This window comes from Athene noctua, chromosome 7 (assembly GCF_965140245.1).
Source record: "Athene noctua chromosome 7, bAthNoc1.hap1.1, whole genome shotgun sequence".
Classification (NCBI taxonomy): domain Eukaryota; kingdom Metazoa; phylum Chordata; class Aves; order Strigiformes; family Strigidae; genus Athene; species Athene noctua.
The window spans coordinates 29,270,600-29,293,422 of NC_134043.1; the positions used below are offsets into that span (position 1 = coordinate 29,270,600).

The window sequence follows — 22,823 nt, forward strand, 5'->3', positions numbered from 1 at the left end:
AAGTAAATGAAAATGTCTAATTTGACCCATCCTTTTGCTCCCAATATTTAGAACAAGTAGTTTCATCTTGCTCTTTGGAAGAGAGATGTCTTTGCTGTCCCTGTAAAAATCCTACCTCCACAGCCTGAGCTAGTAGGCTCTGGACAATTTTGCCTCTGTCTCCAGTGTTCAGAGCTTTACAGTTATAACCTGCAAAGACAGAAACTGGGACTGAAAGGGGGTGGGGAAAAGGTTAAGTCTTTTTAGGCAAAGTGATTTAGAAGCAAGCAGGTTGAGGAGAAAAGTGGAGGAGGAGAGACTGGTCTGAAGAACTATGCTCATTATGGCTTTGGCTAAGGTGTAACTGTTTAGATCTGAATGAGCTTTTAATGTCACTAATGTGTAATTTATATGCAAGCATGGCAAGAGGTGTGCAATGCAAATCATGCCTCATGAAGAGATGAATATGTGCTTGCAGATGCTTGAACTTCTGAGCATTCCTACAAGATGCTGAGGAAAAGCCCCATCACAGGCAGAAAGCCTATGATTGAGCTTTTTGGCAGAAAAGCCCAAAGTGCCATGGCATTGAAATATTTTTCCCTGATCTTGCACTGGTAGTGAACTGCTTGGGGAGTAAAAAGCCCTAGTATTGATAAAATTGCTCAGAAACAACAATGTCTTATTCTATGAATTCCCCTGGAAGTTGATGGCACTCTGCTTAGTATGAGGACTTGGATCTGTTAAATAATATCTGGACATGACCCTATTTTCAGTAACGAAGTCAGTAAGCAAACTATCAGGAAAAGGAGATACCATTCTGGGAAGGTCATTAATGACTTTGTGATTGAAGACATCTGAATATCTGGAAGGGAACAGAAGCGTTCAGAAAGCTGATGAAGATGTGCTCATGTGCAGTGTTGGTGCACTTGGTGATTAAATCATAGTTCATGAGGATGACTTATGTTGAAAACCCCTTGGGAAGCTTGATTTTGCACCTGTATTATTTTAAGCATCTTCTTTTTGTTCCTTAATTATTTCAAACTTTTGACAGTTCAATAAGCAAAATTAAGGATCATCAGCAGAGCCTTTTTGCATGTTTTTAATCACTGTATAGAGGTGGCAATCATAAAATGAAGTCTAAATTCAAGGAGCCTTACAAAACTGGAAAGGCAATATATTTCAGAGTTTGTGGTGATATAGAAAGCAAAACTAGGGATGTTATCAATGCCTCTCTGGAGGCATGACACCAGGGTTCAGATGGTCTTACTGTTTCAGATACCCGCCACCAAGATTTATCTGTGTTTCACCAAGTAAGAGAAATATATGAATCCAGGGGCTTCTAGCTGATCCCCCCCCCAAAAGCCATCAAGTCACCTCCATTAATGTCAGCACACTCGTAAATTTTCAGCTTGCACTGAAGTAGGCAACTTCTGCCACTGCACAGAAGCTTCCAGAGGTGTCCCCTGCCTCCTGTAAATCCACGGACACCCAATAAAGTAGATTAACTGCAGATGGACTTAATAAAAGTTGTCCCTCCTTTGGAATTAGAGGGGTTCACACTTTTTAAAAGCGGACAACATGGTGTTTCCATAAGCAAGAAAGGACTGAAAGTTAGGGGGTTTTTTTAAATGGCTGTCAAAGCTAAGTTGTTGATTCCAATCAATGAGAAAACAGGTTGCAGAACTGTGGGCTCCACTCTCTCCCACTACACACAAACAATCCTCTTGTTATGATAACTTATTTTCTCTCTCTTCAAAGAAACCCAGTGGACTATTTGCTCTGGTACTCCTCTGGTAAGCTAGTGATGCATTTGCATTCCATTCCCTCGCTCGCTCCAGCCCTATAGATGTCTGCCAAAATTAGTCAATAGATAACTACCAAGTGGAAGCTTTAAGAATGTGTTAGGAAAGGCTTGAACATTACCCATTAATGTTTACAGCTCCTAATTATGTTAATTAATCAGCCTTGGAGGTTGTCTCACCCGGGAGCCCAAAGGCAGGATTCTAGTTCCCACAGTTGTACTTTAACTCCATGGCATGGCTGCTTGCAGTGAGGAGCTCAAGCATAGTCTAGCTGCCAGAAGATTTATGCAGGGTCCTGGACAGGTTTGGCTGCCAGAGCTATGTGCTGTCATGTCTGTGTTGTTCCTGTTGGATTTTGAAGCTAGTTTTGACTGTCTACATGAGGTACAGTCAAACATCTGGGAACAGGCTGAGCCATGTTCAGGAAGATTGATGTTAAATGTAAGCTGTTCCTGCAGAATAGCCTTTTGACATGGGAGAAAGGCATTCGGAGAGCATTTTGTACCAGCACTAATTGTTCTAATACAGAGATTTGCAAAATCTGAAGTTGTTAGCTCTGTCAGAAAACAGAGGTGCAACTATTGATAGAGAAAATGGACATTGTTTCTTCTATTAATGTTTCTATAATTTTGCAGGAAGACAAAGTATTTGGGCCGAGGGTACTCGAGCCTGTGCCATCCCCTTTCAGAGCTCCATTTCCACAATTCAGAGTTTATCTTCACTCTCACAAGAAAAATAAGAAGACTCGGAGAAGAGAACCTGGAGAACTCAACCCAGACTGGCTGCAGATTGATTCAGAAGGAGCTTCTACTTGTTTTGTGCTATTCCATAAATAATGTGGTTTGTGCAGGCTTTCAGAGCCCAAAGTACAAGAGGGTAGGAGAACGTATATTCAACTCCAGTGAACAGGTAAGGACAGGAGAAAACTGGTGCAGATATAGACCTCCTTCTAATTTAGTTCAGTTCATCCTCATCTGGTTGAATTAGTACATGACCACTTATTTATCCCCATTTGCAGAATATCCTGATTTTTATGTTCAGCTCAGAGGTACTTCTGGCTAGTAATTTTTGCTCCCAAGTGAAATGTTGCATACAAGTGGTTTGTGAGTGTGTGACAATCCTTTAATGATGACAGGGAAAACAAGTAATTTGTCATGGATTAGGTGAATAAGAGTGGTTCATCACCCATCTATAAATGGCTCCTGTAGGCAGTAACTCCTGTCTGTGCTGAATATAAAGTACCTGATACCAGAGAGGCATTTTTTGGTAGGTTCCTATAGTAGAAATGCCCTTGCAGGGGTGGCAAAGAAGAGGGGAATGCATTTTCTAGAGTAACAGGGCATTGTATGGAAAGAGGGCTGTGATTAAGGTGCTGGTGATGTCTCTGGTTGTGTTCCAAGGATTTCCAGACCGAAGCTTGCTCTTTAAGAGAACTGTCTGCTGTAGTGGTTCATTGCACTAAAACTGGTTATTAAGCAATTTTCCTATCAGCTGTTTTGTGAACTGTTGCCATATTATGTAGAGACTGCAATCCATGCTCCTTGGTTCCTTAGAAAGCACTTCTGGCAGGCTGAGGGCAGGTATGATGAGCCAGACAGGACTAAAAAACAACACAGGTCTGGGTGGACTTAGAGCAACAATTTCTCTGAAGCAGAGCTGAGGTGGTACAGGGAGGGGGTGTCACTGCTTGGCACTGCTGAGGTGTCATCTGTCTCTGTCCTGTTGGCAAGACTTCAGTTATTGATGGATTGCCTGGCAACTTTCACGCATGTCAACATTAACTTCATAAAAAGCAGTGTGTACAGAGTGTGAAATGCGATACGGGCAGTGCCTGACACAAATGAATACTTCCCCTATTCTGTGGAGTTTCAGTGCAAAACCTCTCTCTCCATTCATCTTCCTTCTGCCTCCTCCTTCCCCACCCCCTGCTACCTAGGGAGCCCCGTGAACAGGCGTATTGGCAGTAAACTTAGCTCAACAAAACAGTCTTGTGAAAAAGGGAAATATAACATGATCACTTCCTATTTCTTTCTCCCTTCCTCTGCATCAAAGCCTGGGCTGGCTGTCAGGAACGTTCCAAATGAATAAATAAAGCGCAGGAACCCCCCACTTCAGAAGGAGCCTCATTCACTCACCATGAAGCTTGGCCAATTCTTTTTCTGACAGTACTCAAAGTCAGCAGGCAGAGCAAGAAGATCATTCAAAGCTAATCAGTAAAGTGTAAACCTATTATGAAAGCACATTTACCCCTCGCCTCCTCCCTCTTCCAGAAAACCAATCCCCAAATCTGTGGGAATAACACATAACGTACATAAAAGTTGCTATTACTTAGATCCCCTGTTATTAGGTCAGCAATGTCACTGATGAAATGCTCCCCCGAGCACTGAGCAGCGGCATATAAATCCTCCAAGAAATTCACAGTATAATTTGTTACAGCTAGAGGGCATAAGACACATTACAGCAAAGCTGTGTATTAGGCTCTTCCCTGTGATTCTTGAGGCTATCTCCGGTAATAAAAACCTCATCTTGATTTCTTATTCTTCATATGGATTTCTGTCAGAGAAGACTTTTCTTAGACAAAGATACTACTACATTTCTCTGTATAATAAGGGGATCCTTCTCCCCGTTTCTTCCCACCACTGTTTTTAATTTATTTTAGGGATGACTCCAAGGAAAACTCATAATTTGGCAACTGTTGGTATGCACAGTGGGTAAAGAGTGGAGAAGACGACAATGACAATTTTTGCATATGCAGTGCAAAACCCTAAATGTGAAATGAGAGAAAAATGGTTTTGGTCTGAAATAGTACAGGAAATTGAAACTAAAACCCCAGCTATGCAATTGCTGTATCTTAATATGAAACTCTGTTATTAATATAATGGATGGAATCTGTGGGAGTCAAGTGATTAAAATCCATACTCAGATGTATATAATCACAGAGAATGCTAATTTTGGAATACTTGTATTCCTGCTCTATGAATCATATAGCTGTCTTAAAAAAAAGAGAGGCCTGTAGGTATACTGTATGATGCTTTCATAAAAAAGCATTAGAAAAAAATTATCTTTCTTTTTTAATATGGTGCACAGAGAAAAGGCCAATCAGAAATCTCAAAAGCTTTATGTGAATAATTTGCAAGGCAAGTAAGAACAGCTCCATGGATGTCAATACAGATAAACAGAACTATGGAAGGCAAGGCTGTGAAAAACACAGTGTTATATCAAAAATATTTTGTCTGCTCAGCAATAGGATTTCTATAAGCAACTGGAACACTTTTGTTTGATCTATTCCTTTAGGGTTTGCTTTACTTTGCTTTTTTAGAACCTATCTTCATATGAAGCTGTGTTGGGTCTTGAAATGATTGGAGCTATGTCTGTTCCCTTGTGCAAAGAAAGTGGTAAATATTTATAGCAGTTCTTACAAGTGGAGAAATTTAACATATGCTCATTGCTTTTGTAATCTAATAGCAGCTGTGCTGAAAGACAATACCTGTTAATTGTATTTCCTATCACATCCTTTTCCAATTGAAGCATAAAATATGGAAGTTTGGGTTTATTTTTTTTAGTACACACAGAAAAATTTATTCAGAAGAATCTTTGTTCCCCTTGAGCTATATGTTTATTTAATAGACTATGGACAATGGTAAACTCTGTTAAAAAAGCCTAGCTAAAGACTAATTTATAAGTTACATTTAGCTGTTGATCTGGCTTAGTGGAGACCCAAAATATATCCTGGCAGGTAATAATTAATGTAAACCTTGACACTTCAGACCTGGCCACTGCTCAGCAGGCCAGGCAGGAGCAGGAAACAACTTCTGCTAGTTCTGCAGTGTCTCTGGCATGTACCACACGGAAAGCTTGGCTCTGTGTGAAACACATGCTCCCCATGTGTAGAAATTTGCCGATTTTTTAAATCTATTTTGGATGCAAATGAATATGTCTGCGGGAAAATTATTTTGATCGCTTAAATAGAGGCCTCCTGTGAAGAGCAGGATGGCAGGCAGCTTACGTTGACTCCTCTCAGTGCTGTAAATCACTGTATCACTCGGCCAGATTCAAATGAGCTAAAATATTGGGTGATGTCCAGCCTTTGCTGAAACTGATGGCAGCTCTCCCACTGGCTTCACTGGGGGCAGAACTTTATCTACCACACTGCTAAATCCAATGAGATCTGCGTAGTCTTGGCTGAAAACATGCCTTACTGATTTTTAGAGATCATGATGGACAGTTAATTTAAAAGAAGAGAGTAACAGGGACCATGATCAAACACACTGCTCTGACTGCAACTAGTCTGTCGCTGGCCCTCTGCCCTCAGAGAAGACCCTGCACTCAGGCATACCACATAACTGCATATGCAGCATCTCTTTAACTGTGTTCTATCAAAATGGTCTGATTTAGCTTAAAACTGCCTTTTGGTTAGGTTTTGGGGGTTTTTTTTCAGTATCAGATTGTTTCAGACGGGTGGGTAGAGAAGCAGCTCTGTCCGTGGTTATTCTACGAGGTTGGAGGGGAACCGTTTTCTCAGTCTATCTCAGCTGCAGCAGAACAACAGGCCTGACTAAAGACTTATCTATAAGCAGTGGTGTCACTGATTAACTCTGTGGGTATATCTTAGTCCCATTTAATATAATCACTTGTTCAGGAAAAGCATACCTATAAAGATGTTCAGGATCAGTTAGTGTGGTGCTTATATTCAAACACCTGCTTTAATCTTTGTTAATTTTCAAGTCTAAATGAGATTAAAGACCGCTGAACCTGACTAGACCAGACAACTTAAAAGGTTAGCTAAAGAACTCCTCATAACTTGTTTAATCACATATTTATATGCTGGGATACTGACTGTAGCTGCCTATAGCCTTGAAGTCTCACCTGAAGTTGGGCCCATGGGCCCATCTGCGATATAAATGCAGCAATGAGGTCCCATTTCACTTGTTCTTATTCACTCTGAATAAGAAAGCTCAGCATTTACGCTCCACCTTACATTGTCAGAGTATTTCATAGATACACGAGACTGAGGTCGCTTATATATTAGGTAGCAAGGGTTTTGATGAACTGCTCATTCAGCCATTCCTCTCCACCTCCCTTGATCGAACAATGGCTTCAGTTTTCTCCAAATGATCCTTTGGATTGGTTAGGCTCTTGGTTGGCTCTGCTGTTAAGTGTCTCCATGGAATGGATTTTACTTTTAATAATGTCTCATAACTGTCTTTGAAGAGGTTTATGGCTCAACCTTATTCTCTGGGAGATTGACTGTTCTCTGCTAATCTCCTATAGAAACGCTGTTATTGGTTCACACAGTATTTCAGTTAGTTCTCCTCAAGCTCTAGACTGAAGTTAATTGGACACGATTGACCTACGTTAGAGAATTACTATTAGATGAGTAATATTGAACAAAGGAAATAAGATCTTTCTGTACCTCTGAACATGCTGGGAGTTGTGGGGAGCGGCAGGAAATGGCAGCTCAAGGAGTGTGCAGACCAGGCCCTAGGAACGGGGTTGATTTAGGGAATGGGGAAGTGCTTTGTAATAACTGAGGTTTTTAAAACCAGCAGTTCTTTCTAAGGGAGAGCTAGGTGGGGTAAAAATATAGCAGAGTCTTGAATGTCTCTAAGAGGCAAAAGTACAAGAAAGAAGAGAAACAGGTTGTAGCAGACCTGTGAATGCTCTTTTTGATTGCTGCTTTTTTTTGCTTGCTTTTTTTTTTTTTTTAACAAACATTATCCTGTCATATAGCTACCAAAACCTGATTAAAGTAGTCTGGGAATAAACAGATAAGGATTTCATCAAATGCATTTGTGTTTCCAATTGTAAACTGCATGCTGAAGGCAGGTCCAGTACACTGAAAAAACAATGAATGATTAATGGACGTGACACTAGTCCACAAGACAAATATGAGCCCTGTAACATCACCAAGCAGTTCAAGACACAAAAACCACTAGAAGTGTTTTTGCAGAGCAGCTGAAACCTTGCTGCTAAATCCTGGAACTTCTGGGCACTGCTTCCCAATTTACTTTTGCATACTAACCTATTGGATGGGATAAATCCTGGAAAAAATTACCTCTATCATAAAAGCAGCCTATGTTCCTTAGTACAAGGCTTTACAGTATTGCCATATTAAAACTGCCAGTCTCAAAACTTCTTCAGCTAAAGTAAACTTCCTGAGAGAACTATAGGTGTCAGCACTCAGTTTAAAAATGTGTAAGTATGTGCTTAACTCTACTGAGACGTGAAGTTTCACTGAGATCAGCAGCACTACTTAAGTAAAGTTACATTTGGAGGAGTGTCTTGAAGGTCAGACCTCAAGTACAAAAGTACTTCAGATTCATACTGGCTGCTGGATAATACCAGCAGCAGGCACCTGGACTGCAGCACCAGTGACGTGATGTGATTTGCTATAGCAAATAATTATACTTCTATTTCATTGAAGGCTGTGTTCTCTCTCTTAAACTTCATGTATTCAGACAGGGAAAAAAGTCAATGTTCCTAAAATGTACGTATGCTTCTTATAATTACAAAGCTGGAGCCCAAGTGAACGTGTCCCCACTTTAAAGTCTGTGGACCTGATTCTGTGGTCAATCTTTCAAGGCGCACCTCTGATCCCTGCTGGACTGTTCAAGGAGTGATGCACTATTCTGGTTTCCCCCATTAGGAGCCCTGCTGCTCGGGAATTTAGCTCTGCTGCTGGTGCAGAACCAGTTCTGCAGCTGGGACTGGGATCATCATCACTTTAAGATGGATTTTGCAACTTGTAAGCACTGCAAAATCAGGCTCTTTGAGGCAATGGGGTTTATCTCTGCTCACCGGCACTCAGTGAAACACTGGCTAATCTGATCCTGGAGAGTTTCCTTGATGCTGAGCCCCTCCATTTCTCTCAGCTTGTCCTTGATGAATATCTCCTCTTGTCTCTCCTGGACCTCACCTTGCAGTGTATTTACTTGCTCAGCGTGCATCTGCAAAATACTTGTTGCCATTAAGTGAGGAGGTAGGCTCTGAAAATGACAAGAGAAGAAAACAAAAGGTATGAATTCAAAGAAACTTAATATAGACTGGAATGCCAGGTTGACAGTGAATCCAAGCTTAAGCCTTAATTTATTTGCAGGAAGCCAGGAAAAAACCCTGTGCTCATAAAAAGTGCCTGGATGCACACAATGGTCTATTGTTGGTGTTTCAGCATTAATTAACAACATTGCAATGTACAAAAACAACCCTTCCAGCGTGGGATCCCAGGATCTCAATGAGACAGGTGAGAAAGCTGCTGTTCTGCAAATGCCAACTTTATCCATGTCAGAAGGGTGCCAGAGATTTTTTAATTGAATTTTCAAATGTTTGGACTTCCTATTGGCACTTTTTAATTAGCCAGTATTGTTTTTAATTTGTTCACTTGAATTTTTATATACACTGCTTGGTCAGTGGTTTCCTGGTATTTTGTTTGCAGCTGGTCATATTCCTCTAGGAAATCGACTTCCCTTGAGGAACAACAACAACAGAAGAATAAACAAATCCCCAAACCCTGTAATAAAAATCATAGCTCCCCCAAGTTTCCCATGATTTGATAACCTTGGCAACAAGGGCTTCTAAGCCAGTCTACAGTCTCAGACAATAATTTCTGCTTTGTGATTGATTTTGCATGTGTACTTTGAGAGAGAAAAATGAAAGTCTTTCTGGTATGCAAATACAGAAGCATGAAAAATACCATCTGTGTGGGTGGTCTGAAACTTCACATTTTTTATTTTGCAATGGCTGATAAGATGTTCACAGTGTTTTATGAGCTATTACTACCTTATAAGTGCAAAGGGAAAATGTATTTTAAAAATTAACTTGTAAATTAGCTTTGTTGGGTTTTTTTTTTCAATTCTAGAACAAAATCTCTTCTATATTCTTAGGAAGTACTAGTCTGTTGTCTGATAGTGTATGTCAAATTTAAGAATGTAAAAGAGTAGAAAAGATTATAATCTGTTTTTGTAATATGGTGTTTTACTCTTCAAGTTTAGTGACTGTCTGACACATAGGTGGCAGCATATGTGAACAAAAGCCTAGGACTATTGGTTTGCATAAAAAACCCCTATGCAATTCTACTCTGGCCTTCCACCTTCAGAATCTATAGAAATTGCCCTTAATCAGCACATCTCAGACTAATTTAGTGTAATGCATTCTCCTTGCTCCGGTGATGTCTTTTCTAGTGCACTCCAAGTCCTAATTTCAGAGGTCTCCCGCAAAGACAAAAAAGCCTCTATCAAAGGCCAGCTTATATTTAAGATCTGTTATTCGGTGTTTTTCCATGCTTCAACCAGGTTCCAAAAATCACTAACAAGTGCCAAGCAAATTTGGTTTCAGAAAGCACACAGCAGGACTGCACACTATACAAAGTAAGCGCAGAGGCCCTGTTCAGGAAAGCAATTTACTGCCTTCCGTGCATCTGCAGTGTATGACTCGTGCTATGCAAAAGGCATTGGCCAAGGCCACCAGTGAGAAAATATTCAGGAGGAAACAAGAAGACCGGCACGCTTTTGAAAGGCGGCTGCACATGCTCTCTTCCTGAATATATGACCCAAAACATTGCCTTTCACCCTGAGATGTTACCTTCACTGAGTTCTGTTTCTATGGAAGTCCAGTGTTTCCAATCTTCACCTTCACCAGCACCTATTTTTAAGTATAGCAACTAATATTAACACTATTTATTTGGATTCCACCATTGTGTGCCTTACTAATATTAAATGAACCTCAGAATAGCCAGATGCTTTCTCAGCGTTCATCTGGAAATCAGAGGAGGACCCACATGGACTGCTTCCCAGATTGAGATCTAGAAACAAGATCCACTTCCCCCAGGCAGTTTCCCACTCAACTATTTGTTTCACTACAGCAATGCTCAAGGGACTGTTTTTCTGAGAAGTTCCCATCAAAGTGCTGTTGCCTAGAGGTATTGGTAGCAGGGCTGCTACCCAAGAGATGAGCCATCTAGAGCCAACATGACTCTTCCATGATTTTGTATACTGCCATAGCATGGTGAGAACAGACTCCAAACTGCATGCAGAGGACAACCTACTAGATTTCCTAATTAGATGCTCACCAGGGAAAGCTGGGGAAGGGTTGTTTCATTTAGAAATATGTTTTCTAGTTGAAGATATGTGAGGAGAAAAAGCATAAGGGAAAGAAATCTGGGAGCACAAGAAAGGGGACTTGAAAGAGTATTTCTGTGAGCAAAGGTAGGTGTGGTGAATGCTGATGATGTCTTGCTGGGTGGGCAGAAGGTCCCTTCCCGTCTCCTTTGGAAAGTGATAAAATCAATGTTCAAGCCTAGGTAACTTGGTGTGAGGGGCACGAGGATATCTTCAGCTTTAGTGAGGGTGATCTGCAGCTGATCAAGAAAGATGGGCTCCTCCACAGCACGCATCTGAACATAAGCGTGAAATGTCATGAGATGGATCACCAGATGAACAGCTCATTGGTGCTGGGAAGGGGCGGTTCCCCCTACACCCTAACTGCCGGATGTGTGGTCCCTCCCTTTTCCTGCACAAGCTCTGACACTCACCTGACCCCTGCACTGAACAAGTTCAGCACTCTTAAGAAGCGGAGAATAATCCCTTTTGTTGTGTGTCCCCGCCGTCCCCTCCCCAGCCCTGCTTCTGGTTGTCTTCTAGTATGATGATGTGAATCAGCTAGCCAAGGAGACAGCTGAGGGACAGAGCCATAGCAAGAAAAGTGGTGGGTGAGCATGGGACCAGACCAATGTGGAGAGCAGGATGGCTCATGGCAGCAGCCCCGACAGGAGAGCTCCTCTGCCAGCTCCGAAACTTTCTTCCACTCAGCTCCTCCTCTGAACTGCTCTCCCCTGAGTCCTGAGGGAGCCCTTGATGACGAGCTGTTTGTCACTGTGAATTTACTATCAGCGTATCTTTCATCAGTACCAAAGCCAGGAGAGGCAAGAACTGTTTGAACTGGCAAGAACGTGCCCATATGAGCAAGACCAGAAGTAGGAAATTCTTATCTTTAAGTGAATTAATACAGACCTTATCTACACTTGAGTCCAGAGTCATGAAGCTGGTGTGGACATAGTCCAGGTAGCTCTAAACTATCTGGCTTAGATGCTGATAGCAAGAAGGCTACAGAACATGCTCTGGTTGGCAAAATCCAGCCAAGACCTGAGTAAATATTTGTGCAGCTATCTGTCTGAGCACCATACAGTTATCAATATACCTTCTGGTACTAGTTTATGAGCTGCACTCAAAGTTCTAAGGCTGAAGTACATTCATAACCTTGTAGAACAGCTTATGAAAAGAAGATCTGTTGTATTTGTCCTTCATATTTCTTTTGTTTTCTTTTCCAAAGACTGTTTTACCGCGAGAAAACAAAAAACCCAGGAACGTCTACCAGTAAGAATCCAGCTACCCACCTTTGATAACTCACTAAAGAAAGGAATGAAAGAAAATGGAAAGTTGATAAGACTATTCTCATTTGACTGTCTTTTTTTCCAGTCCTACTGATTTCTTGTTATTAATATTTTCTAAATTAAGATATGTGGAAAGGGGTTTATTTACATGGAGGAAAAGGCCATTGCCGTTGTGAAATGTGCTGTTGCTTGATTGCTTCCATTGCTGGGAAAGAGAAGCTGGCTCAGACCTAGACAGCCAGATAAACTGGGGAGGAGGGTAGGTGTTGGAGAGGAGCCAGCAAGACAGGATGACATGGCAGGTACAAAAGGACACTTGATCTGAGCAGGAGTTGGTGCTGCCAGACAAGCCGTTGTGATGAGTATCAGGGAGATCTGTTAACAAATGACATCCTTTGAAGTTGGCCTAGCAGTGGTCAGACAGTTGCCAAACCTGGGGGTCCTCCTGTAGTGCAAAAGCTTTGGCAATAACACGCTCCAGCTCAGATGGGTGAGGGAGAGCGTGAAATGAAGAGCGGAGCTGGCTGTGATAAATGAGTCCTGAAGGGTTTGTGGCCGTCTAATGTGGAACATACGCAGCATACCCTGTTTACGAGTGAGGACCAGGCGGCCAACAGTCAGAAACTGAAGGCTGGCTCCTGTTCTGGGGGAGGAGGAGAAAAGCGCTGAATGACATTGAGGAAATGATGCCAGTTATTTGATTTTTAATTAAAATATTACAGGTGAATGTACAACTGGCCTGGCTTTCTATACTGTTACTTTGAAATCAATGCAGTTATGTCAGAAAAAAATGAACTGGACTTGAGGAAAACAAGGGATGAGGAAACATCAAAAGAACTTACATGTAGGTGGGCTAACAAGTAAAATGGAGGCTATCTTAAAAACTGCTTCCTTGGCCTATGAGAACTGATCCAAGTGTAGTTAAGGGTATGAACGATCAAGAAAAGGAATCTGTTGGTAAAGTATAGAGAACAAGAAGATGAACTAGATAAAAATTCAGTGTGGAAGTGAATTTAGCAACATAACCTTAAAATAGACAATTCAGCACCAGGAGCTGCTGAAGAGATATAACAAGATGTCCACAGGATATAATTGTATCATTGTTTTAGCTGTCAGTTCTCTACCATTTTTCTTAGAAAATGCTTTTTTTTTTTTTTTGTCACGTAAAAGATAAACTGAGGAAAGAAAACTGAGTCCTCAGCACTTAATGGATGGTATGAAATGCTTTAGATTATTACAGCACCTTAAAAGAAAAAGCTATGAATTGCATAACTGCTATGAATTGGAGAACACTGCTTCCACCTTCTTGCTTTGCAGTTGAAGAAAGGCACTATGTTAAGCTGGCTTTCTTTTGTCCATAGTGTTCTTGTCCTAATCACAAACGTATGTGTCATCCTAAATCTCACCTAACCCTGCCTCAGTGATGAGGAGACAACTGCAAACCTGGGGAACTTATTTATCTTCAAGCACTCTTATGTCTTCAGATGGAGACAGAGTCTCTATGACAGCCCTGGTAGAGTTTTGTGTTCTCTAGCCAAGGAGCAGACTTCAGAAGAAAGCATGTCTGAAAAAGCTTTGGCCATCTGAGGAGGCAGGAGAGAACCAGTAGTGAAATGGCAGAAGGAGTGCCAAGACAGATGGACAGTGTGAGAGGATGGCTTCAAACAGCTCCTGCAGGAATGCCTCCCAGCTGGCTAGGCTCTGACCTGTGTGCCTTGCAGTACTGCAGATCAACATTCCATGCGCCTACATGCTTGTTCGGGAGCTCTAAAGAGTTATACAGACACAATATGAAGAGTGCTGCTGTTATGGCCCTCTATACTTAATGTGCACATTAAGGAAGACAAAAGCCAATTTATTTCTAACATCACTTCTCTCAGCACCTCTAATGTTTCTGCTTCTGAATCAAAGGGGGGCATTCTACAGTAGGACACTAATAAATAGCTTTTCCTTGGGGGAAGAAGCATTTTCCCATCTTTAAGAAATTTCTTTGCCTATGTGAAATTCAAATTTGTTAACTTGCCCTACAAACAGCAACTCATTTAGAAACAAATTACAAATATTAGATGGAGATAGTGAACTTGATAATGCAATGCTGCCACATCAGTTGTAGAATAATGCATCTTAATGAAGGCTTCCCATGTGAATAAACCATTATATTTACAAGCTTTTCACAGTTAATGACCCAGAACTGGATAACGAAACTCACATTTTTAGTGTGGTCCTCTGTCAGCAAATGTATACATATTAATAATTGATGTTGCTGTAAAAATAGGACATAATACGAAGATTCCTGAGTTTGTGGGAAAATAGGACTACATGGTCCATTAACTTAAAATGCTTATCTAATGTTTGATGGGCTTTGTCTTTAAAATCCTTGTTTAAATTAATAAGGCAAAATGGACATTTGTCTAAAAGAGAATTTTATTCCAACTCATCAGTCACAAGTATGCTGATGAGAGTGCTGTTAGATTCTTCCGTTCTTTAGTCTTCCCCCTATCCTCTCCAAAGAGAATTTAGGTTTTATAAAAGTGGAGGACCCACCAGTAGAAGGAAGACGTTCCCTACACCTCCCAGGTAAGCCAATGTGATGAAAGTCTATGCGGTTTCCCTTTTTGAATTAGGAACTCAATTGCACAGATGACTCTTTCCTAGCTTGAAAAGCCTGCCTTTCTGCTTAGTCAGCTCAACAGCTCTTTCTAACGCAGACTGCTTTATTGTTCATTATAAAACACTTAGAGGTGTGCAGGCTGGCTGAACATGCTTAAGGCTACAGCTCTACATATAGGAGGCCCCATGCTGTGGAACTAACTGCTCTTCAATTGTTCCATTATGACTACACTTACAAGGAAAGATAGTCTTCATTTCAATGAAATAAATACATTTCATTTTACTTCACGTTTTAAGGCTAACATTCATATTATGCCTGAAAGGTAGATTTACTGCAGCTTTTATTGCCAGGTACTCCATTTAGGGCAGCTTCTTTTCTTAGGCCTGAAACAGCACAGTTGAAATACATGCTGCATGGTTTTATGGGACTTCTTCCAGTAAATGTTCTGCTACAGACAGTATTGTCCATAATTGTAATCTTTCAAAAGATGTACTAGTTGTGTAGCATTTTACTGTAGGCTGCTTATTTTCAGTACTAGTATAGTTTGCTTCTCTGGAGGACTTTCTTTCCTAAGCAAAGTAAGTACTTTTAAAGTAAGTAGTTCTAATGGTCACTTATTTTCACCAGTAATGAAGGTGACAATTTTTTTTTCCTCATATTTGTGCTACACAGGCAAGTAACTCCTTACGAAGTAGACTAAAAGAATTCACTACCTAAGCAACTGTAGTCCTGTTCTTTACTTGTGACTGCTATTCTACTGAATTGCAAACTGAGATCCAAATTATATTTAGAAGTTTGATACAGGAGTTAGCTATGTCCTTGCTTTCTCATTTCCTCAGTGTATTTTGTCTGGCTGCATGAAGAATGTATTTTAAAGAGGTCTCTTGGCTGATAGAAGCTTGTATTCATATAGGTTCCGCGGTACACTAATGGTGATAGCCATATCAATTATATGGCTGAATTCCTAAATTAGGAATAAAAAAGAACAACTAAGCAGAATATATGGCATTCATTAAAGCTTCCCTACTATATGATTCACTTCAATGGCTTTGCCAATTAAAGTAATTGTCATATGCATTCAAACAAAGCATTTGTAGTAAGAGGCCTTGTTAGAAAAATATTGAAAATGGCTGATTTATAGATTTATATAATATATATTTATAAAAATATTGTAATGTAACACTTTTTAAGAAGATAAAGAAAATTTGTACTAGAGAAAACATCTATATTCATGACCATAAAAGTTTGCAGAATTTTGGTTATATTTATTTCTGATATTATAACTGGACATGCTGTTAAACTTCTGTTAAAACCAGCAAGTATGTTTTGGACTCTGAAAGGCAGTGATTTCATTGTTAGTGTGACTCCAGCCAACGAAAGCCAAATTATTTAGCAGGCTTCTTCCTTCCCAGAATCTTTCTCTTTCAAAACTAAGCAGGTTTAAAATTTCTATTGAAAATAGGGCAGATTAGTTATCACTATTTAAATGTGTATGCATGCCTGGTGAAATAACATATAACTTTGTGCTGACATCAAAACGTCATCTAGGTTGCAAGTAAAACAGAAGTTATTTTAATCTTATGCTTGATAAAAAAGCAGGCCTGGTGTGTACCACTGCTGTAGCTGCCCACTTTCAAGAGCTGAAGAAATACTTTAAATTTCACTTACTTATGGAGTTTGCAGTTTGTTAAATCCCATATAATATTTATTTAGCCATAGTCTATAATGTTTACACAGAAGGCTATTATGGGAAATGCTAATTTTTTTCCTGACTGGATGAAATGAATTATATTTATCAGGAATTCAAAGAACAAGGAATATTTGGCAGACTGTTTTCTCAGATATAAATAAAAGCATTATTCAAGACAACATGCCTAAATTAGGGTATGTTTAAAAGAGGTAAGGAGGAGAGAACATTTTTTTATTTAAGACCGTATAGATTTTTTCATGTGAAAAGGATATAGAGGAAGGAAGAATGGTGAAAATACTATGTGAGAAAATAATAGATCAGCATGTATTGTGCCACTAACTCTTTGGTAGGGCTGAAATTACGGAATAGAGCAGCATGAGAGCTGTATAGCTGTAAATGAATAGATGCATCTGTGAGACAAGAAGGCGTTTACATGTGTGCATGTATAAAGCATGCAGCGTTCAGTCCTATAAATTGTTTAAGCATGTGGAGCACTTGGCTCCAATGGGATTGATTACTTGTGCTTGTTAAGTGAAAACATGAGCAAGGGGATGTCAGGCCTTTGGAGTACTCCTGCCTCAAAGGTGCAACAGCAGGCTGAGCCCCTAAACTGGGACAGATCTTGTCTTGTCTTTTTGTATTCCTTGTTCCTAGGCTTCTCCTACCCTTCCATAAATAAGTCTGATTGCAAATAGTTTATCCTAACATTTCATGTTAAAACCAGTCTTTCCAGTAGCCTGTGTTCTGAGATTATAACTTCCCTCAGGGTCTACCTTGTCAGGAGAGTCTGTTAGGGATAGCGCTGAGTGTAGATCCATTATTAGGCTCGGGCTGTTTTGTACAGCTCTGAGACAAAGCGGTTGCCAAAAACCAGTTCTCACATCCAGTTACACCAGGCTGATAGCTAGCTTGAGCTGCAGCAAAATTAAACAATCACAGCAACCTCTAACTGGGGTGTTTAATGACCAAGAATTATAAATGCCAGAAACAGACAAGTGGAAGTACACACCAGTTTAAAAAAATGCAAAAATGGTGTAACTGAGCAAGTCAGAGCAAGTAAACACAGGTTTGTTTGGATAGTACATGCATGTTTTCAAGACAATTTAATGTGGTTTCTTGAAACACCAGCGTGGTTGGTGTGGCTTAAACACAGACCTGTGCCTGGAACATTGGTTATGGTAGTCATGCTGGAGTTGGTAGTAAACAGCATTGTGGGAGCAATGTGAGGAAGATCAGGAAACAGGTCAGGATACAGTTATCAAGATATATGTGCTCTTAGTAAGGCTTGCTTCTCTTTACAAATTAAACCAGTATTGCAAATTGTGATTTATCGGAGATTTAGAAAAACATGTGCTGGGGGAATCATGCTGTTTCTGCAATTAAGCTTTAATAAATAATAATAATAATGAAGCTTTACTTTTGAGCCAAGAAAAATCTCTGGAACATAGACTTCTACTCTGTCATCAACCAAAAGATGAAATAGAATCGAATTCCAGAAAAGATACATAAATTTTTCTAAAGCAAGCAGGCAGTAAAGAAAATAATACTGAATTAAATAAAAGACCGGCCAATTCTTGGTCTTTGCATATATTTCTATATTTTTTAGGCCAACACAATTGAATTTTTCCAAAAATTGTTATTCAGAACTTCGAATGGACTAGCTCTTTTTGCAAAGCAGTCTTTACATGAAAGTAACATAGACATTTTTAAAACAGATAGAATTATAAGAGAAATTATTGCAGTAAAAGTAAGCCTCCTTTGGGATGGACTTGGAGTAATGGATGGCTAGCTCTTCTAATTTATCTAAGTCGTGCAGCATTAGAAAAGCAAATTCAACATATTTACACATGAAGATCTGTGGTCATTTTTTAGAGGGCTGACGTGATCATACATCAAAGGGACTTGACCTTTGGAGCTCGCTGCATATCCATCAGTGTGAACCAATGTCTGCTAGCCACTCACTTCCTTTGGAGACCATGGAAGGGAATGCAGCATGAAAAGTAAAAGGGAAACACAAATGGGGAATATAAAAACACTAGAAAGAAGAACAGATTTTTATATATTTTTTAGAATTTTTTCCCTATATCCTTTAATTATGTACTTCATAAAGAGTAATAAGGCTGAGTGCAGAGTTGCAAACATCAATTCTCTTGCTTCTAAATAGAGGTCAGGAAATGAATATACTGTATATGTTTGGTTTTAATTCCCTTAATCCCTATGATCATATAGATTTTCTCCCCATAAACTAGGCAGTTTACATCCTAGTTATCAGTTACTCCTACCATTGGCCACCCTGAAAATAGTGCTTGGCTGTGAACCCTCCAATAACTGATACCAGACTTAGATTTCGTTTTTAGGTTTAATACTTGACAGAAATCATCATAGGATTTGAGAGGAAATGATTCCTTGTTTTGGAAAAGGTGTAATTTCTAATTAATTTTCAGTACATACCAAATATTCACCATTTTAGGTCAGCCCTAGTTAAAATCTTAAACAGAGGCAGAATTGGCACCCTAAGCTCTGTTATGCTGGCCACATTTACTGTGAATGACCAGCACATATTAAGGGCAATAATCCATAAGGTGTTATCTGTATTTAACATGGCAAAGCTTAGGTAAATGTACATGTTACTTCCTAAAGATAAGATTTATAGGTCATTCTTAACTCATGATACATGTTGGACAATGTATGGTATAGGGACAATTAGTTTTCACAAACCTATAATGTAGCTAAGGGCAATTCCGTTGGTGGGCAAGAAAATAATCCAAATTATCCGGGAGAAGCAGAAAGCATGTTTTAATTTAAAATTAAATTATTAGTTTATAAATTAATCATTTAAGAACTGTAGAACATGAAGGTGTAAATAAATCTACTGAACGCGAAGCAGTGATGAATATTTCTGTAACGTGGTGCTGTAAAGCAGCTTTACTAGAACTTGGTGCAAGGGCTGTGCTACCGTAGCTGGAGTTGAAGAAAGCTGTGAGGCTTGATGCTTGTTAGTGCCTAATGAAGGCACCTAAAGAATTGGTGGTGGCCAAAGAAAATGTCGAGTTTATTCTTTTTCTCAGGTACTTGATAGGAAGGAAGATGTTGGTGGGAGGAGGAGATGTACATTCTCTAATTGTGGGAGGAAGCAGTTCATTCTGGAAAGGGTGCTTTCCTTTTTTTCTTTCACCCCATGCAATCAAACTGACCATGGACAGCTGTTCCCTGCCCTGAACTTTTGCAGTATGATGTGAGGAATATTTTGATTATTTCTACATGGACTTATGGAAATATTGATGTATTAACGTGGGACTTCTAATGTCCCTTTTCCTTACTCTTTGACATACATATGCAGTAGCTTGCTAAGGGGTGGGAGAAGACGTTGCTGCTTTAATTCTACTCCAGGAATAAGACACCTCAGGTGTCCTGGAATTATGAATTTATAATTGATTCATAAAATTTCCTTGCTCTGTCATTCCTGGGTCAAATGCCCTAGAATGTGGGGCAAATTCTACACCGCCTGTTTCCACATCTGCCATATACATTGGACTATATATATAGCACAAAAGCATGCAGCATAAGACAAATTGTGCTACTTCTGTGCCATCTATCATTTCATCTTAGTTCTGTATTCCTTAGAGACTCCTTTTAAAATAGGAAGAATCTTAGAAATTAATTTCTCATCTACTAAATTACAAAAGTCTGAAGAACAAACAGACTGTGGCATTTTATATTCTCTAGGAAGCAGTACTTACCATCCCCAGAAATATCATTTCCTCTTCTCTCATTTTCTCTGTTTTCTTGCGTTGGATATATCCACGCCAAGCCTGAATTGTAAACAACACTCTAATGAGATAAATGGGCCTTGTTACAGCTTCCTTTACTGTGGCAGACACAGGAAAAAACAAATAGAGGAAGGAAAGGCACAATATACAATTGAAACTATTACTCTTTAACAGGTTGCCATCTGCTATTTTTTTAAAACAAATGCCAAGGTTTGTTATCCCCTCACCCTGTGGTATATCTAGCTTCTAAACACGACAATATCAGGGTTTCAAAAAGTGTTTAGACTTAAGGTTTAGACAGCTTCTGTTCTCATCACGCTAAATTGTCTGAATTATTAACGTCTAAGGATTTTTTCTGGAATTTAGCAGTGATCTCACTTTGTCATCTTTTCAAGATATGGAATGAACTCTTTCCCCAGAGATCACAGGAAAAGATATGAATTCTCCGAGATGCACTGGATTCCAAAGGGATGCCAGAAAGAGCAACTGAGGTCATAAAAATCAGAATGGAAAAACAATATGTAGGTTATAAAGTCATCCTATGGTTCCAGTGCAGGACTGTTTCCATCTAGGGTCTCATTTTGTTAAGTGGCCTAAATGATGCATTTCACTTTGCTAGACACCCTGAAAGCTATAATTTCAGAATGCTTCCCATCGTATGAGCTGTGTTTCTGTCTACAGCTGTTCTGAACAAAACATCTTTATTTGGTTTCACCAGAACTATTGTTAAATCAGAGATTTCACCTTCTGAATGCAAGTGGTGGCGTCATCTGGACCTGGACCTATCTGGACCTGAAGTTTAGTTTGTCTGTCTTTCCTCTCTTCAAGGTAAATTTGCTTCATGAATGCTGCTCGACAACGGCCTTGGCGAGCCCGTTCTGCAACCTGGATCACTTTAATGGCTTCTTCAAATGTCATGGCCTTGAGAGGTTTCTTCAACAGTACAGCCAAAAAGGAATGGACAAAGCAAAGTATTAGTTATGTGTTTTGTTAATTGCCTACCTCAGCAAACAAACCAATCAATGAACTTATTGTGGACACTTTCTAAAACAAAAAATCCCTGTCACAAACAGTAGAGACTCCTGTCTCAGCTCTATCTTGCAGTATCTTGGAAGTTTGATATCTTAAGAGATGTGTTTGAGGGCCTTCAGGAGAAAGTGAACCTGAGGTGTTGATGTGTGCCAAGGAAAGTCTGATGGCTTTCATGGCAAACAAGAACAGCATGGTGCTGAACTATACCCATTTGAAAAAAAAGCAAAAAGAACAATAGGGATTTGTCCTATTAAAAGGAGAATGCCTTAGGCTATGGAATGTCTTCCTTTCACTTTTCTGAAGGGATGGGTTTCTGAATGTGCTGCTAGGACCCCAGCTCTCTTGCTGAATGGAAGGACAGGCTGTTCTAAACCAGCCCAGGCCTGGTCAGCCCAGCCCAAGTAGAAGAAGCTTGGTTGAAAAACATGTGAGAACAATGCAGCTGGAGAGAGGAACTCCCTCTTCTCTCTCCGAGAACTCTTGTTTAACCCCTCATGCTCCCCATGGAAAAGCTGAATTATTGTTCTTTCTTGACGTTAATCCCCCTATTGGAGACAGTTCACATTTGATGTGTCTATATATATCGTGTGGAGCTCACTATACTACAGGTTTCAGCAAGGCTTTCTGTAACAGAATTACATAGAAGGACAAATGATCTGCAGAGCAGGCTCCTCTGATGAATACCACTGTTTTCAATTTATGTTAGACTGCTTCTAACAGCACTGTTGTGGACATTGAAGAATACAGTGGTCTGTTACACAGCAGTTTGGATTTCCTGAGTGTACATGGCTTGCTAGGATGCATGAAGAAGTGCTGACAACCCTCTAGCAATCCCAGCGGTGACTGAACTGGAAGTGCAGCACAGGGCACTGGCCTCATACTGTGTGAGATTGTTTCATTCATGTTTATTGAATCCTGTGCCTTTTGTGGCATCCTGGCAAGGGAGACCTGGATCCTGCCAGAGCCTGAAGTGCAAAGAGTCTGGTGCTTCCAGGTGAGCTGGCTGTACGCCACATAGTCTCATCTGTATTGGATGCCATGCTGAGAAGGGGTGAGAGCAGAACCGTGGGAAACAAAAAGCCTTCAAGATGTAATGTGCCGAAACAGAGAATCTCTACAGACCAACATCAGACTACTAGAAGAGCAGAGAATTTACCCAGAGATTTACTGTGGAGGCCAAGATGACTGCAGCTGCCCATTAAAGTAATCTAGCAGAGAGCCTGTGCTCTGTCTCTGCAGACTGCCTCTGTCTGACTGGTGCTGTTTCTTTCCCTGGGAACCTTTCCTCCATTGCTTTGTTGCATCAATATGCAGACTTCCCCCGCTGGCACAATTACTGGTGGAGGATTCAACAGTTGGGGCAGTGCAGCTGTTTGACTGAGTGGTCTGGTCAGGACTGTCTCTTGTGGCTATAACATCTGTGAATCAAAGATGTCCAGATACGTAGGCACAGTTGTTTATTTCAAGGGGTTAGCAATGACTGCTTGGAGGCAATGCGCCATTTCCAAAAGGTCAAAAGTATATCAAATCCAGAACAGTCTTCACTGGACTGCTC

At 40.2% G+C, this 22,823-nt stretch overlaps 1 protein-coding gene across 1 annotated transcript in view; it reads right to left on the bottom strand.

Annotated features, from left to right (window-relative positions):
* DRC11 (dynein regulatory complex subunit 11) overlaps window positions 1-22,823 on the bottom strand; it is a 110,674-nt gene that overhangs the window by 72,628 nt on the left and 15,223 nt on the right. The window contains exons 4-6 of the mRNA XM_074910269.1: window positions 20,981-21,169; window positions 20,207-20,278; window positions 8,580-8,767 (exon numbers count right to left, since the gene is read on the bottom strand). Coding sequence (XP_074766370.1) covers window positions 8,580-8,767; window positions 20,207-20,278; window positions 20,981-21,169 — 449 coding nt within the window. The remainder of the gene's footprint in view (window positions 1-8,579; window positions 8,768-20,206; window positions 20,279-20,980; window positions 21,170-22,823) is intronic.